The sequence below is a fragment of the Alternaria novae-zelandiae genome (assembly GCF_023758075.1).
Source record: "Alternaria novae-zelandiae strain BMP 2774 chromosome Unknown scaffold_5, whole genome shotgun sequence".
NCBI classification, from domain to species: domain Eukaryota; kingdom Fungi; phylum Ascomycota; class Dothideomycetes; order Pleosporales; family Pleosporaceae; genus Alternaria; species Alternaria novae-zelandiae.
The window spans coordinates 1405029-1421957 of record NW_026056965.1 but is presented as its reverse complement, the minus strand read 5'-3'; the positions used below and the strand labels follow the sequence as shown (position 1 = coordinate 1421957).

The 16929-nt window shown below is 52.8% G+C and overlaps 7 protein-coding genes across 7 annotated transcripts; 6 read left to right on the top strand and 1 right to left on the bottom strand.

The window, feature by feature from the left end:
- Window positions 1-499: 499 nt before the first annotated feature.
- J4E88_003476 (uncharacterized protein) lies at window positions 500-3644 on the top strand (the record flags this gene model as incomplete). The annotated part of the gene is made up of 3 exons (XM_049397127.1): window positions 500-631; window positions 689-1068; window positions 1118-3644. 3 exons carry the CDS (start codon window positions 500-502, stop codon window positions 3642-3644), a joined length of 3039 nt encoding a protein of 1012 aa, XP_049257469.1.
- A 563-nt stretch (window positions 3645-4207) lies between these two features.
- J4E88_003475 (uncharacterized protein) lies at window positions 4208-4891 on the top strand (the record flags this gene model as incomplete). The annotated part of the gene is made up of 1 exon (XM_049397126.1): window positions 4208-4891. One exon carries the CDS (start codon window positions 4208-4210, stop codon window positions 4889-4891), a length of 684 nt encoding a protein of 227 aa, XP_049257468.1.
- Window positions 4892-5229: 338 nt separating this feature from the next.
- J4E88_003474 (uncharacterized protein) lies at window positions 5230-7352 on the top strand (the record flags this gene model as incomplete). The annotated part of the gene is made up of 3 exons (XM_049397125.1): window positions 5230-5269; window positions 5390-6097; window positions 6652-7352. 3 exons carry the CDS (start codon window positions 5230-5232, stop codon window positions 7350-7352), a joined length of 1449 nt encoding a protein of 482 aa, XP_049257467.1.
- Window positions 7353-7979: 627 nt separating this feature from the next.
- Window positions 7980-10196, top strand: J4E88_003473 (uncharacterized protein; the record flags this gene model as incomplete). Its single annotated transcript, XM_049397124.1, has 4 exons — window positions 7980-7990; window positions 8042-8091; window positions 8145-8584; window positions 9288-10196. 4 exons carry the CDS (start codon window positions 7980-7982, stop codon window positions 10194-10196), a joined length of 1410 nt encoding a protein of 469 aa, XP_049257466.1.
- Window positions 10197-13069: 2873 nt separating this feature from the next.
- J4E88_003472 (uncharacterized protein) lies at window positions 13070-13918 on the top strand (the record flags this gene model as incomplete). The annotated part of the gene is made up of 1 exon (XM_049397123.1): window positions 13070-13918. One exon carries the CDS (start codon window positions 13070-13072, stop codon window positions 13916-13918), a length of 849 nt encoding a protein of 282 aa, XP_049257465.1.
- A 303-nt stretch (window positions 13919-14221) lies between these two features.
- J4E88_003471 (uncharacterized protein) lies at window positions 14222-14729 on the bottom strand (the record flags this gene model as incomplete). The annotated part of the gene is made up of 2 exons (XM_049397122.1): window positions 14222-14579; window positions 14674-14729. The coding sequence occupies 2 exons, from the start codon at window positions 14727-14729 to the stop codon at window positions 14222-14224; spliced, it is 414 nt and encodes a 137-aa protein (XP_049257464.1).
- A 755-nt stretch (window positions 14730-15484) lies between these two features.
- On the top strand, window positions 15485-16828 carry J4E88_003470 (uncharacterized protein; the record flags this gene model as incomplete). The annotated part of the gene is made up of 1 exon (XM_049397121.1): window positions 15485-16828. One exon carries the CDS (start codon window positions 15485-15487, stop codon window positions 16826-16828), a length of 1344 nt encoding a protein of 447 aa, XP_049257463.1.
- Between the last annotated feature and the right edge of the window lie 101 nt (window positions 16829-16929).

Genomic DNA, 16929 nt, shown 5'->3' with positions numbered 1-16929 from the left:
GGGAAAGTCGCTGGGGAAATGAGGTATGTGCGTTCGGATCGCAATGGCACGAGCGGCGTGGAAACGATGCTGTCATTACCTGACAGGAACGAGGAAAGAATGGGTGGGTGGGGGAGGCGGAGGGGAGGCGGAGGGGAGGAGGAGGGGAGGTGGTGGAAGGTATCTTTACGAACGATTTCATGATGTACCTGTAGTAGATCCGGGTATTTAGAGCTATCGTCAGCCCAAGCCTGCAGCGGTATCGCTACCGCCACTGATCGGGCGTCCGTATACCTGGGGAAGCCTACAAGGTAAACAAAGCATGGACGCTCGGATCGCGATGGCACGAGCAACGCGGAAAATTGAGGCGATGCTGTCATTGAACAGGAACGAGTTAAGATCCCGGCTCGGCTACATGCATACGCGTGAAGTTCCGCAGAGCTTATATTGCTGGCTCCTCCCCGCCGAACTTTGGCCAAGCTACAAGCAAATTGACCTTTGGTTTCGTATCTTGGTCAATATGAAGAGCTTCTCAAAGCTTGCACGCGCGGTTGCGCTGGGATGCTTTGCGGTTGAGACTGCGGCGAGGGCTGTGGGGTATTCGCCTCAGCAATGGATTAAGCCATATAAGAGGGAGGCTTTGCAAGATATCGTAAGTTTTGTAGTTGATACAATATCTCGGATCGATGATGGCTAACCGACATTATAGGTCACATGGGATGAAGACTCACTCTTCGTACATGGAGAACGCATCTTTCTGTACTCTGGCGAAGTCCACCCGTACAGATTACCGGTACCTGATCTCTACTCCGATGTCTTCCAGAAGATTAAGGCTCTTGGATACAATGGTGTCTCCTTCTACGTGGACTGGGCGCTGCTTGAAGGCAAGCCCGGTGTTTACCGCGAAGAGGGTGTCTTTGATCTGAAGCCCTTCTTCGATGCTGCACAGGAAGCTGGCATTTACCTCATCGCCAGACCAGGCCCTTACATCAATGCCGAGGTATCTGGTGGAGGCTTCCCCGGATGGATCCAGAGAGTCAATGGCACGCTGAGAACGCGTGCGTCAGACTTCCTTGAGGCGACCGACAAGTATGTATATTCATGAGATTCAGGCAACACATTGCTGATAGTGGGATAGCTACATGAAGAACGTATTGGCGACAATTGCGCCTGCGCAGATCACCAACGGCGGACCAATCATTCTCGTTCAGCCCGAGAATGAGTACACACAAGCCACTTCGGCTATCAAGCCTTTCCCGGATCCGGTCTACATGCAATACGTCGAAGATCAGATTCGCGACGCCGGTATTATCGTGCCTTTGATCAGCAACGACGCCTCCGCTAAGGGCAACAACGCGCCCGGTCAACCTGCGGCTGTTGACATCTACGGCCACGATGGATATCCTCTTGGGTTCGACTGTGCCAACCCAACCACATGGCCAGATGGCAATCTTCCAACAAACTGGCATCAACTTCACGAGCAGCAGAGCCCCACTACGCCTTACTCCATCGTTGAGTTCCAGTCTGGCAGTTTTGACCCTTGGGGTGGACCCGGTTTCGACAAGTGTGGCATTCTGGTGGGCGCAGAGTTCAACCGTGTCTTCTACAAGCAACTTTACAGCTTCGGTGTCACCATCTTGAACTTGTACATGACTTACGGTGGCACCAACTGGGGCAACCTTGGTCACCCAGGTGGCTACACCAGCTACGACTACGCTGCACCGATCAAGGAGGACCGTCAAGTCGACCGCGCGAAGTACTCCGAGCTAAAGCTCCAGGCAAACTTCTTCAAGGTTAGCCCCGCGTACCTCACGGCTGCACGTGGCAATGCTTCGACTTCCAAGTGGACTACCAGCAGTGACCTTAGCGTTACTCCCGCCACCAACGAGAAGACGACATTCTACTTCGTCAGGCATTCCAAGTACAACTCGCTAGATTCCACAACGTACAAGCTCAACGTTGCAACGTCGACATTGGGCAACATTACTGTACCCCAAATGAACGGCACTTCCCTGACGCTGAACGGCCGCGATTCCAAGATCCACGTCAGCGACTATGACATTGGTGGCACCACCCTTGTCTACTCTACTGCCGAAGTCTTCACTTGGCACAAGTATGATGACAAGACCGTTTTGGTCGTGTACGGTGGGCCTGGAGAGACTCACGAATTGGCCCTTGCTGCTACTGGACTGGAAGTCGTCGAAGGCGATGTCAAGAGCATGACTACTAGTGGAGTCACAGTCTTGAACTTCAAGGCCGATGGAGGTCGAAAGCTGGCAAAGGTTGGAGCTGACAGCTCCATCTACGTCTACATGGTCGACCGCGTCGAAGCCTTCAACTACTGGGCCGTCGACCAGGCACCCCACGACTCGTCCAATCCTGTCATTCTCAAGGCAGGCTACCTGATGCGCACTGCCAACGTCACTGGCGACACTCTTGCACTCACTGGTGATCTCAATGCTACGACCACTGTTGAGATTCTTGGCGGCGCGTCATCTGATGTGTCCAAGATGACTTTCAACGGCCAGGATATCGACTTCACCACCTCCGAGCAAGGAACTTTGTGCGCCGATATTGAATTCGCCAAGCCAGATGTCAGCCTACCCAAGCTCAGTGAGCTCGAGTGGAAGTACGTCGACTCGCTTCCTGAGATCCAACCCGGATACGATGACAGTGAGTGGACTGCGGCCGACCTGAAGAAGACGTACAACTCTCTGCGTCCCCTTGACACCCCCGTATCGCTCTACAGCTCCGACTACGGCTACCACACAGGCACACTCCTCTTCCGTGGCACATTCACTGCGTCCGGAAACGAGACAACCTTCAACCTCACCACCCAAGGTGGCTCAGCATTCGGCTCATCCGCCTGGATCGGCGACCAATTCCTCGGCTCATGGCGCGGATACGACGCAGCCCTGAACGGAAGCGCCACATTCACCATGCCCAACCTGACCAAGGGAAAAAAGTACACCATCACGGTCGTAGTCGACAACCAAGGTCTCGACGAGAACTGGACCATCGGCACCGAGACAATGAAGAACCCGCGCGGTATCCTAGACTACAAGCTATCCGGCCACGACGCCTCCGACATCAGCTGGAAGCTCACCGGTAACCTCGGTGGAGAAGATTACCGCGACATCTCGCGCGGCCCCCTTAACGAAGGCGGTCTCTACGTCGAACGCCAGGGTCTGCACCTCCCCGGCGCTCTCTCTGCCACCGACGCTAGATGGACTGCTTCCGCCGGCCCCGTCGCCGACGGCATCTCCGCTCCTGGAATCGGTTTCTTCGCTACGAAATTCGATCTCAGCATGCCAGCTGGTTACGACATCCCGCTCAGCTTCACCTTCACCAACGGCACTTCTTCTGGTAACAGTAGCAGTGGCGGTTCGAGTGTTCCTGCGTACCGCGTCCAGCTTTACGTTAATGGCTGGCAGTATGGGAAGTATGTTAGTAATGTGGGGCCGCAAGTCAAGTTCCCTGTCACGGAGGGTATTTTGAACTACAATGGAACGAACTACCTGGGTGTCTCGCTTTGGGGTCTTGATGGTGGGGCCACGAAGGTTGAGGGCTTGGAGCTGGAGGTTGATGCGGAGATTTGGAGTGGGATGAAGAAGGTGGGGACTGTCATGGGGATGGAGTATGAGAAGAGGGAGGGCGCGTATTGAGACGTTTAGTAAGAGATATCTCTATCGATTATTTTCACTTGTGCAACGTCCTATGATCTCCCAGCTCTTGTGCTCCGTTCACTTTCGCTCGACCTTCTAGCGCGGTCTTGGCGGAGGTACAAACAAGCGCTTCTCCGCACACATCAATACCTAGGCTCGACTAACCCTCTACCAAAGGCTGTACTGTCGCCTCCCGCCCAAGAAACGCGCGGTAGTCGCGAGAAGTCACGATGACAACGCAGTGAGCCCTGCACAGGAGCCTGTCTTATTGGGCATGTACTAACGCTGGCAGCGTCGGCAACCCTCGCGGCAAAACGGCAACGAACTTCCTCGACTTACCTGGGGGTATTAAACATACACTTGGTTCGAAGTTGCTTTCACAAGCTAATTGAAGGATTACAGAATTGCGCAATACTGTCTATCAGCACTTCATCGACGACGTTGATCACCATCCGAAACCACGAGCGGGCTTTAGTCTGAGTCAAAGGCGCGCTTTACTTAGATTGTCAGACGGTAATGCTTCCAAACTGGCTTCAGTACACCAACAGGTACAAACTGAGTTTATGACCTTATATCTACACCAGGTCTACCAGGGCGGGCGTCGGCTTTTGTTCAATCACGTCCACTACTTCCTCGACTTGTTCTTTGGTCGATATCCCAACTCGGCGCTGAAGGACGTTACATACAAGTTTGAGGTTAGGCTTGGTGCACCTCAAAGCGACCCTGAAGGCCTAAAGGCTGACTGGTCGCTCGATTTGCTGGAAGTTGTCACGGTTATGCGTCATTACCCGTTGATCAGCATTGCATGGAATCTGGTCGACGTTTTTCACGAAGCGGCATTTGAAGATTCAGGGGTGGCGTACACCGTGTCAGCCCTCAAGGACATGGATGTCCAACTGTTCGGGAAGTTGAATTCCGTCAAGCTCGCCCTGAACAACTCCTTCGAACCCGACCAGTTCGGCAGGTCCGGAGTAGAGGCTCACCTGTCTCCTACCTTGAAGGAAGGCGCGACTAAGAAAGATGTCAGAGCCCTTCAGGCGTTGTTATACCCTACCAGATGCAGTGGTATTGAAGTGGAGATCAGATTGAAGGTCAACGCTCGGGGTATAAGGTCAGATTGGGGGTCGTACCCTGAGGAGGATTGTTTCAGTGATGAGGAAGAAGATTCAGATAGTGGCGAACAAGTCTCTGACAACGGCGAAGACGATCCGCAGAGCGGTCAGAAGATATTGCAGGTGTGCATGTAATGCGGATGGAATTTAAGAATAGAGTGCGCCTTTGACTCAGACTGCGATCTGATCTTCATTCGATCTAGTCATTGAGATGGTACTTTGGTATACGCTATAGCTGCGATAGCTTTCATGAATGGGGACGGAGGATGACAAGAGGGAGGTTAGCTATTGCCCAGGTGTCTTCACTTTTACTATCCCTCCTTGGTTTAGCGCGGTCTTGGCGGGACACTGACAAACGCCTCATCGTCAACAACAACATTCCTTCTTTACAGCTCTCACCAAGCTCCTACACAGTCGTCCCACCCGTGGAGCAACACTCCGAAACGATCAAACTCCCGCTGCGCAACGCCGCCATGGCAGTCAAGTATGTTACCCAGCCAGCATTCTTAGTGCGTGCGTGCTAACAGTCGAAGCTGCAGAGACAATACTGGCGGGAAGTCGTTCCTGGATCTTTCCGGAGGTAAAGATTTTATCAAAGTTGTTTACCCATGACGAGCTAACGCCAGACCATAGAGCTCCGCAATGCCGTCTACAATCACTTCATCGACCTCGATCCTACAGTCGGCGAGGCTACCGCACTAGTGCGTTCCAGTCAGCAGATACACTCTGAGTTTGGATCGCTATGTCTGGCATCCGGAAACGTCGCAATCCCCGCGGAGCTTGTTGACAGCTTCCTACACGTCTTCTTCCCTCACCACTTCGACTCAGAACCGCGAGTCATTCCTTTCACCATCGATCTGTCCTTCGACTGGTTGCAATCGCAGAATTGGTTGATCGGCCTGCTGAAAGTGGTCGCGATCATGCATCGATACTCTCTACTCAAGATTTCATGGTTTAGAGATATTACCGCCGTTATGTCCACTTTGGAAAGTATGGACGCTCGAAAGGTCGAAAAGATAATAGCAATCGAGTACAACATATGCGCGTTTCCCACCAACCGCCCGAATTTCTTTCTCCCACGTCTAGGCGCTTTCGTTTGGATCACAATAAAGGATGCCTCCCCAGGACTATATCCCTTTAGGCTGGGACTTAACCGCGAACATGGAGTAGTTAATGTACGTTTTGCTTGGGTTCAGAGTCCGGATAGTGAAGAAGAGGCTTCAGAAAGCTCAAGTGGCGACGAGGATGGCTCAGATAGTGAAGAAGAGAGTTCAGATGATGGAGATGATGGCGAGGATGGCGATGAAGATACTCCAGACAGCAGGGAAGGCTCGATAAAAAGTAGTGGCTAGGGAAAAACGTGGCTACCAAAATGGGACTGGGGTATGAGAAGATGACTCGAGGCGTGCTAAGATGGTGGGAACATATTCTCTTGATGAGTCTATACGCCATGAATGACATCAACCTGCATGACCAGCGTTGACGGTACAAGGAAATCATTTGGACAATGCTTCGTGTTATTTACGCAGTCCCCCCGTGTTTCAGCTCTTGATTTCAATGCAGGGTCACACTTTTCCTCGCTCACCGTGAGATTCCTAGCGCAGTCTTGGCGGAGGTGCAAACAAACGCTTGCACGGATTAACCGTTACTGCGTGCCTTGGCTCGTCCTCCTCAACCATTCGAATTCTTTACTCTCGCACCGGTAACAGCACAACCGCGCGACTTCACGATGACGGTCGGGTAAGTTATATACGAGGTTCTGTCTCTCTTGACACACGCTGAAAAATTTAGCAACGAAAGCCCTTGTTGGGGGTCAGCTTCCCTTGACCGAGAAATGGGTATTATCTACATGACATACTCCTCTGGCACTCCCAAACTAACATGACATGTAACAGAAGTCATCGCTGAGATGGATATTGCTTTACTGGAGCAACACAAACTCCTCGACCCATCGATGGACCCGCGCGCTAAACTATTGTTCCTCTTATATCAAATGTGCGGCGATCCTATGACACTCTTTCGATCTGATACATTTCGAAGTCAAACAAGGATTTCATTCGAGCGCGTCGGCGACTTCCTAGATCTCTTCTTCGTTCACGACAGCAGAGCTGCTTCTGAGGACATTCAGTACACATTCAAGGTGGGACTCGGCGACCCGGGTCAGAAGAAGGACAGTTACGAGCCCTACTGGTCACTTGATCTGCTCCAAGTCGTTTCCATCATGCGCCAACACCCCTCAATCGACATCGTGTGGGAGATGGGCACCAGCTACGGCCGTTACTCCGGACCATTCCAAGACGATGACGTCAACACCACCGTGTCTGACCTGAAGTCCATGGATGCCCAGGAATTTCAGAAGTTAGCTGCCGTCAAGATCGATCTGTTCGTAACGGACGAGATTTCCTCGTTGCACGATCCGTCCTTCAATGCCATGCTTCTGATCAAGGTCCAGAGTGGCGTTACTCAAGAAGAAGCTGATGAGTTGGGATTCCATGCTGAATGTGGAGGCATCGAAGTGCAGATAGAGTTGAGCCACGACTCAGATAGTGACTCAGATGATCTGGACAGCGAAGAAGACACTTCAGATGAGGAGTAGGATGATCAGATACCTGCGAAGATGGTCCAGAATATGGAGGTTACCTGTACTAGCACTCGCAACCTTTCCAGAGATATTTGTGGAATCTTGTAAGGTGTTATTGTGAGCTACAGAATCAGGGTGTGTCTAAATTTGGGTTGGGCCGGTAAGATGGGCTCCATGATGCGAGATATCAGACAGCGGTTTGAGTCTCCGACGCTGGTATGGTCTGCTTATCAAGATGCAAACACTTAGATAACCAGTTCTGGAATATGGAACGAATTGTCCTCGTCGTCACTGCTATTCCCTTGTGCAAATGCGATAGCGCGGACGCCAGCTTCGCCTAGAATCGACGCAGTGATCTCGACCATCTTTATCAACTGTGATAAGCACCAACGTACAATTTGTGGTACCAGGTGAATGAAAAGCCAATCAACAGTCTTCACTCAGGTGCGCAGGCCCATGGAGAACCCACATCTTTTCTCTCACTTGATGTTTTTAGCGCAGTCTTGGCAGAGGCTCAGATCTACGGCCTGCCGCCTTTGTCAAGTTACTCACTTTGCTTACGACACTCACCAAGTGTTTCTGAGAAACACTTGCTCCATCAACGCCTACCCATAAATTGAGCTACTATCTCATATTGTCGCGATGACAACCAAGTAAGCCGTGCCTGAACATCACTCTGCACGAGCCCACACTGATTCACGAAGCGACAGTCAACATCGCCGCGGCGGGAAGTCGCTCCTTGACCTGCCTGGAGGTAAGTGCCACCATCCTGCTTGTTCAACTGACGCAAGCTGACACGTGAGACAGAGCTACGTAACGCGATCTACGAGCACTTCATCGACCTTGCCAAATGCCCGCATACCACCAACGCCACCACCTTGCTCTGGGTCAACCGGCAAATCCGCGCCGAGTTCAGATCGTTGTACTTCCGTCAGGGCAATGTCACAGTTTACTTTGACGGCGTCGCTAGCTTCCTACGCGCCTTCATCCTCCCTTCTACGACCCTAGTGCTTGACGACGTTACTTTTACGATTCGCGTGGAGCTCGGCAGCGAGAATCAGGACCCCAACAACTGGTTGTTCAATCTGATGGACGTCATCTCGACCATGCGAAAGTATCCTCTGCTCAACATCAGATGGAATCTGGTCCCGCCTGGCCGCTTTCAGCCCCACAACGATTTAGGTTTCGCTACTCATGTGTCTATTCTAAAGGATATGGAGGATCACGAGTTTGAGAAGGTAAACTCTGTATGGCTTCATATTCTTGGGGAGCCGTTGATCGGAAGCATCTACACCCTGCTGGAGCATGGCTGTACACAACAAGATACCGATGATATCCAACTCCAAATTGGGGGGCGCAAGTTTAAATGCGGAGGTATATTGTTAACCTTGATCTAGCAGCCATTACCAAAGCGCACACGATGTCTCGGGAGTAAGGGAAGATGCATGGGACAGTGGCGAGACAGCACCTGCAGTTTAATCGTACAATGCATTGAGAGAACGCAGGGATCTAAGATCTTGTACGAGTAATAGCGCGTCTGAACATGATGCCATTTACCTGAATATGCGAGAATTCAGGCAGTATTATGAGTTCATGAAGCTGCCTGCCCGGTCGTTTGTGTCTAGCGCGGTCTACGTTGCACAGCAGAGCTTGGCGAACGCTGAGACAAAACGACCTGTCGTCCACAACAATGTTGTTTGCTCCTAGAGACTTCCAGTCCACCTACGAAGCTATCCTCTACTACTCACAGGCAGAGGATTCAAGCTACAACTGCCCAGCACCACGATGGCAACCCAGTATACTGCAGTCAAACATCCTGCTTGATGAAAGAACAAACTGACGATGATGGTGGCAGGGACCATAGTGGCGGAGCGCCATTCCTTGACAGGTTATCTGGAGGTATGCGGATCATGAACTGGCTTATCCAAATACGACCAACTAACCCGTCAGATTATAGAACTGCGCAACGCGGTCTACAAGTACTTCATCGACCTCGACCCATCTCTTCACGAGAGCATCCAGTTCCTCCAAGTCAATCGGCAGATCCGCTCCGAATTCGGGTCACTATACCTGAGTCAGGGCAACGCTATAGTACCTCTTGACTGCCTCATACCCTTCCTGCGCGACACCTTTCAGCCCATCGCTAGCCAGAGACCAAAGGACTTCACTTGCAGCTTCCTTGTACAGCTCGACTGGAACGATCTCTGTTGGCACAGGAGCTTCTGGGACCTCGACCTCTTTGAAACTGTCGCATTCATGCGTGGATATCCTTTACTCGACATTGAGTGGGACCTGAACCCTTTCAACCGCTGTAGTTACTCTAATCACTCCAACCGCCCTGCCCACTCCGGCCGCGGCGACCGCTCCGACGTACCTGAAGAAGAAGAAGGAACCGAAGAAGAAGACGAGGACGAAGACGAGCCCGAGGTGGCACAGCCCGAGGAGGCACGATCTGACGAAGCACAACCTGAGGAATCAGAATCTGAGGAAGCAGACTCCGAGGAAGCAAACTCCGAGGAAGAAGAGATAGCGATTCCGCGTTATTCTGCTCGAGTCACTTTCAGTGTTGACGACATAGACGTCGACTTACCCCTGTCAATACTCAGAAATCTGGAGGATGAATTGTACGCGAAGTTGGCTGCTATTGATCTGTCTTTATCTGTCAGGCCACCTTTAGATGAGAGGTTCAGTGCCGGTCTAGTAGCCTATCTTGACATCGCTCTGATGGCGAACTGTACGGAACAAGACTTCGAAAAGTTTGGATTTGGCATTGAATGCGGAGGCGTCAAAGTGCGTTTTCACATAGCGCATGAGCCAGATAGCGAATACAATGTCTCCGAGAGTGAGGAAGATGAATAGGATCTCACTGTCGTGGAAGGCGGAGTACTGGAGGAAAAGGGCAAGGAGGATTTGAGAGCAATGTACGAGTAATGACGGTCTAGATTCATGTGATGAGCTGAGGATATGAGAGATCAGCCCACAGCTTAACGCCGGCCCGGTCGTCAATTCCTTGGGTTTAGCGCGGTCTTGGCGGGAGGCCTCACCTGGGTACCTTGGATTTGGGTGCAGTTGTCGCTATACAAACACAATTCTGTCTCGTTTACGACACCTCTCCGACGGCATCGAACCGCCGAACATCAAACCCAAGCCTGTTTGACAGAGTGAATGCGCTTTCGCGTTAATGATTTGGCCTGAGTCAGGAACTGGCCCCAATTTGAGTCGAAAGACGCGCTCCATTCCTCGTTGCGACAACAGCATGGCACTCAGGTATGTCAAAAGAGCCGTGTGACACTGCAGTGCCAGTCGATGAATGCTGAAATTCGAAGCAGCGCACACTACCGCCACAGAGCGAATTTCCTTGACCTACCCGGAGGTACGAGGTCTCCAAATCCCACGATTTACCTGCCCAGGGCTGATTTCAGGTCCTGAATATAGAGCTACGCAACGCCATCTACACCGAATTCCTCCATCTAACACCAAAATGTGCTGACGCCATAAACCTTGTCAATTCTCATGAGCAAGTCCACGACGAGTTCGCGCCTATGTACCTGTCTCCGTCCATCAGGCTGCGGCTATACAGTCCCGTCGTCCCCTTCCGACAACTGAACAATTACCTGCACGTCTTCTTCATCAAGCGACCATACGAAAGTTTACGAACGATTAACCGTTATATCCTCATACGCCTCGACAAATTCGGAACTGGTGAAGAACGGAAAGTCGATCTTCTTCAATTGGTTCAAGTTCAGAAAGGGTTTCCTTCATTCAAAATGAATTTCTGCCCAGGGGGCTACAGGAGTTGTTTTCTCACGTCTGACATGATGCATGAGATAAAATCTGCAGTGTCGGTCCTGAAGAACATGGACGCGCGCCAAGCCGAAAGAGTGGTCTCCGCCGAGCTTGAGATGTTCATGCCAGATGAAAAACAGAGAGAGGCCAACATGCAAGAGGCAGTATTCGTCAATATTACTGGAAAATGTCGAGCTCAGGAGGTATCATGGAATAGTCGTTTGCGGCCCAGACGGCAGGAACATGTGGGTAAGAATCTTACTGAACTTGGATTCCCCGCGAACTACAAGCTCCTTGAGGTGCGGATCACGTGGGAAGACTGATCTACGACTGCGGCGTGATGAGCTGGAACGCACGGGAATCTGCAGAGCCTTCGTCGTTGTGCGGTCCTCGCCCATCACCTACCCATCTTCGCAATTAGCCAGCATCTCCACCATTTCGAAAGCCTCGATTCTAAATCACTCTTCTATTCTCTCGTATCGCTCTTGCACCGCTTGTATCGATGCGCTATGAGTTTCAATGTAATCGAGAGGCGACCGAGTTGCTTTCCCAATTGTGGAATACATAGCTGCAAGCACGCATACCCATGAACAAACCGTTTACCTCAATCTAAAACCAAACGACCGTGTACTGACAGCCATGGTCTCGAACCCAAGTTCCGAGCTCGGCGATAATGCAAAGAGCTCACAGCGCGCCACGCATCACCGCTCCTCCGATCACACTGCATGCTGCACGCTGCAGGGAGTCTATCTCGCAACGCCGACACCAGCTATCGTGAACTAGCGGGTATTGACACCACGAAGCTAGTCCTGCGCCTGATGACCTTCTGGCAAGCTTCCGGTTCGTCCGTTGGTGATCAGAACACCCAGCTGATGGTCAAAGCGTGCCAGCGTACCTCGCCAATTCATGCCGCGACGAGCGAACGAGCACATACCTCAAGACAGCGGGCATACGTAAGAAAGAGGCTGAACACGAGAAGTCAGCTCCCAAAAACCCCTCTTCTAGAAAGAATAACCGTGCACAAGACCACGTGAGCACAGCTGATCTCAGCATCCCCCTCACCAGCATCATGCCCGCTCCCTTCGTACAACCCCCAATTCCCTCACCCTTACTCCCGCACATCGGCGATGCAAACCTTCAAAGCGCCCAGACCATCTTCTCATAAACGCACCCACGACAGAATGACGAAGGTAATTGCAGCGAGTGGATAAACAGAGAGAATGGGGAAGCGAACGGCCAGCATTGTTGATTTAGGTCAAACGTCACAGGCACCGTGATGTGGGCCAATGGGCTTGCTAGCGCGGCCGGCCGCTAACCCCACAAACATGCAGGTGAGGGCCGTGCTAACCGGATGCGGGGCTAGGCACGTGGATTGTGGTTTTGGGGACCACGGGGTTGACGTCGGGCGGTCGGTCGGTCGCTATGGTTGCTGCGTTGGTTTGCTGGCGTGGCTTTCGAGATTATAAGAAGGGGTTGCGTGTGCTTGTGGTGGGGATGTGAGCTGGTACTTGGGGCTTTTAGGCTTCTGCTTCTGGATTTCTACTGTATCGAGGCGCTCGTTTGGTATCTGAGTGGGTAGCTTTGTTTGTTGTATCAATTCAACGTCATCCCTTCTTAGGTCCCGCGGACCCTGAGTTTCGCGTGGTACTCACCGACCTTCCTTCCTGCAGTGCACGTGTGGGGCTGATCTTCCTTTCTTTACTGGGGCCACGGAGCTATTGTGCTTTCCTGGGTTCTGTTATTCTCTTGTCTTGTTGAGAAGGAAGTCATAAGAGGACTGTCAGCAAACCTCACACCTTCTCTGTTCAATTTCCACGTCTTCAATTACCTCTAGGACGTGCACCCAAAAACATCACTGGACATCCAACATGGTCGACCCGCACAACCTCACTACCACAACCCTACACCCATCCTACGAACCGACCATACCACCACCCCAACCAAGCATGTTCACAGAAACGCACCTCCACATGCTCATCGCCACGCTCGCCCTCCTCCTCCCCACCCTAACAGCCCTCTACATCCACAAAGACTACCGCGCCTTCCTCTCCCTCGGCCCCGGCGGCACCCCAGCAACCCCCCTCGGCTACCTAAAAATCAAACTCCTCTCTCTAATCTGCCTGCGCGACCCCCTCCGCCCCATCGCCATCCCCCCACACTTCCGCCCGCAAAAAGGCTACTTCACGCCCGCCTCACTACCCACTCGCAAAGGAACCAAGCCGCTCATCCGCGGTATCGCGCCGCAGAGACAGCAGACGCAGAAGAGCGGGCAAGCGGTTTATGCGTGCTTGGTAGCCAAGATTAAGGGTCTTGCGGCGGATCCGGGGAATAGGTTGTTGGAGCGTACGAGTTGCTTTGAGAAGCATAGTTCTGGGTTGTTTACTAGTGTGCCGATTACGAGGACGTGTGGAGGCGAGATTTGTCATGCGCATCCTAGTGATGGGTCGATGCATATGACGTTGCATCCTGCGGATGCCAATCTGTTGATTGAGATGGGGTGGGGTGAGAGACATCCGCTTGCGAGGGGGGGTTGGTGTAGGAAGTTTGTTCCGAGGGAGTTCATGCTGGTTTATGCGCCGAGGGATGAGGCGGAGGTGGAGGTTGTGGCGAAGGTGATTGCGGCGGGGATCTGGTGGGTTAGTGGTGTTGATGTTAATGGGGATGCGGAGGGGCCGAGGAGGAAGAGTGCGGATGTTGCGGCTATTGGCGAGGAGATGGAGGGGAAGGAGTGCTGGGCCTGTAGGGTGAATGGGTGTGGAGGGAATCAGGTTGAGAAGATGACGAGCGAGGCGTGAGGAAAGGGTTGGAAAGCAATAGCTATGGGAACAGATTGATTGGGATTGCTGGTTCTGCTCGTTTAAGCATGGCGTCTGGGTATTTGGATAGTCGAGACACAGGGTATGGGGCATCGAGATCGGGCATTCGTGCGATGTACGATAGGCATAACGGTGGTCGACATACAATCATCTTTCGTACCGGGTATGAGACGCTTCGTGACGATATGCATGCCCAAGCACACCACCGGTGCGCGTTGCCAGTCCATCACGCCCATCCGCTGGACTTCTTCAACCCAAATCTCCCCCGCCGTCCGTTTCCATCTACTGTTTCCCACCCTGCCTAACCCACTCCTCATACTCCTTCCTCTTCCCCTTAACATCCCAGAACCCCTTCCTCCCCTCCCCCTTCCCACCAATCCCGCCATCCAATCCCAAAAACGCATACGGATCACCCTCACTCAAAACCTCCTCACCCTCTTTAGTGTAGTAGCCCTCGCCGTGTCGTCCTTCCCGCGAGATTTGGCCCGCCCATTGTGCGTATTGTATTGGCTTTAGTGGCGCAAACGATATGACGATGCCGAGAGAGAGGATGAGGATGGAGGTGAGGAGTTCGAGCGAGATGTCGAGGGGGAGGGGCGTGGATGCGAAGGTTGCGGTGTGTTCGTGGGTTGAATAGACGCTGGTGGGGGTTAGTTTCTGGGAGGGATTGTGTGGTGGTGCTCATGTGTCTCTATATTTGGGGATATAGAGATATGAGCTACGTGTACACGTACGCATGTGTGAGGAAGAGCGCGCCGATGCCGTTGAGGGCCGTCCCTAGGATAGCCATTGCGGAGTTTGGTGGGCCGTGTGCGGCTTGTTGACTTTTCGAGAGTCTGACGTCGGCGATAACCGGCTGTAAGTTGTTATGTACAGGGTCTGATGACCTATGTGTCGATGTAGCGCAGAAGGCGGGTGGGTTGGTGGAGGTCGGTGTTGGTGATGCGAAGCGACGAGCTTCACTTTTGCTTGGCGCCGACAGGTGATCCGCCCGCAGACCCTGAAGTCTGCATCATCACGACGTTCGTCCTGTCAACTATCAACTCATTCCTGTTCAATAACGCCAGTGACTCCCAACAGTATTACAGTCTCTAAACGGCAGATATCCTTCTTCGTTGAGCGACATACGGCGTCCAAACACCCATGCGCGCTGACGCCGACTGCAGCAGAGTCAACAAGGATGCCAAGGCAACAGTCTACATAGCTCCGCTATTGGATCCCTAATGGTTATCACCTTTTATGTCCGCATTAACAGCGTTCGGAGAAGAGCTCGGAGAACACGGTCTCCGCCCCAATGTGCGAGAATGCCGTTCGGGGGAGCATCGTACTGCGCCGGCTTTGTGTAGCAATGTCGATATAAGAGTGAAGATGCCTGGAAGGATAGACCCGGCTAACATCCAGCTGGCATCATTGCCTTCCAAGCATATCGCCTACTCTTCTCTACCTACGAACCCCATTCTCTAGTCCTCCTGCGTTGTGCGTGCGTCCAACTACCTAGGTACTAGCAAACCATCAAAGCAACCCCCCAGTCCTACCACCGCAGTAATGACGACCTCACAACCCCACCCCCTAAACCTCCTCATAACCGGCGCCGGCGTCTGCGGCCCCCTCCTCGCCCTCATCCTCCAACGCAGCAACCCCACCCACACCATCACAATCCTCGAACGCTACCCCTCCCTCCGCACAGGCGGCCAGCAAATCGACCTAAAAGCGCACGGCATCCCCATCATGAAGAAGCTGGGTCTCCTCGAAACACTGCGGCCCTATTGTGTCCACGAGAGCGGCCTGGAGTTCATTGATGGGAACGGCAAGAGCTTGATGCAGTTTGGTGTGACGGCTGCGGGGGAGAACCCGGGGAGGACGCTGACGAACGAGTTTGAGTTTATGAGGGGGGATTTTGTGAGGTTGGTTTATGATATCAGTTTGCAGGAGCGCGAGACATTGGACAATCAAGGCTACGGTGGTAGTCTGAAGTATGTGTTTGGGACGACTGTTACTGCACTCTCCCCAGATCCATCGACAAGGACAACAACAGTGACATTCTCCACGGGTTCGACATCGACATTCGACCTCATCATCGCTGCAGACGGCCAATCCTCACGAACCCGTCGCCTCGCATTCGGTCAAGAAACCAGTGACGCTTCCTTCAAATCTCTCAACATACACGCCGCGTACTACAACGTCCCGCGCCTGCCCTCAGAAAACAGTCTCGCGCGCATCTACTTCGGTCCGCAGAACCGCATGGTAATGACGCGCACGGGCGACCGTCCCGTCACACAGGTCTACCTCTTCCTCTTGAACAACCGTGAGGAGCGGGCGAGTCGCATGAGAGGTACGTATAAGAAACCGGTGGATGAGCAGAAGGCCGTTTGGACCGAGGAATATGGTGATGCGGGGTGGGAGTGTCCGCGGTTCCTGAAGGGGTTGGAGGATGTGAAGGATTTCTACGCTACGGAAATCGGGCAGGTTAAGATGCCCAGCGGGCGATTGTATAAAGACCGAGTCGTACTGCTCGGGGACGCGGGGTACTGTCCCTCTGCTTTCACGGGCATGGGAACAACACTGTCACTCATTGGCGCGTATGTCCTCGCTGGCGAGCTGGCGCGGTGTGGCAGTGATGTCGACGCGGCGCTGGAAGCGTACCAAGAGGAGATGAAGCAGCCGGTTAAGGAGTGTCAGGAACTGGGGCCGTTGGTGAAGGAATGGAAGTTCTTTCCGGAGTCGGCATGGGGCATTTGGCTTGTGGGCTGGGTGCTTTGGTCGATTTCGACAGCGAGGGTGGATAAGGTGCTTGGTTGGCTCGCGGGGTGGCTGCCGGAGGGGAAGGAGAAGAGGTGGGAATTGCCGGAGTATGACAATTTGAACTTGAGGGCGCCGAAGATGGAGTGAGGTGGACTGGGAGGAAGATGGATGTTGATGCCGTGGCAGGTGTTGTAAGGTTGTGGTGGGCGGAGTTTGTAATGTATGCATCCGCGGCGATGCGATGATAC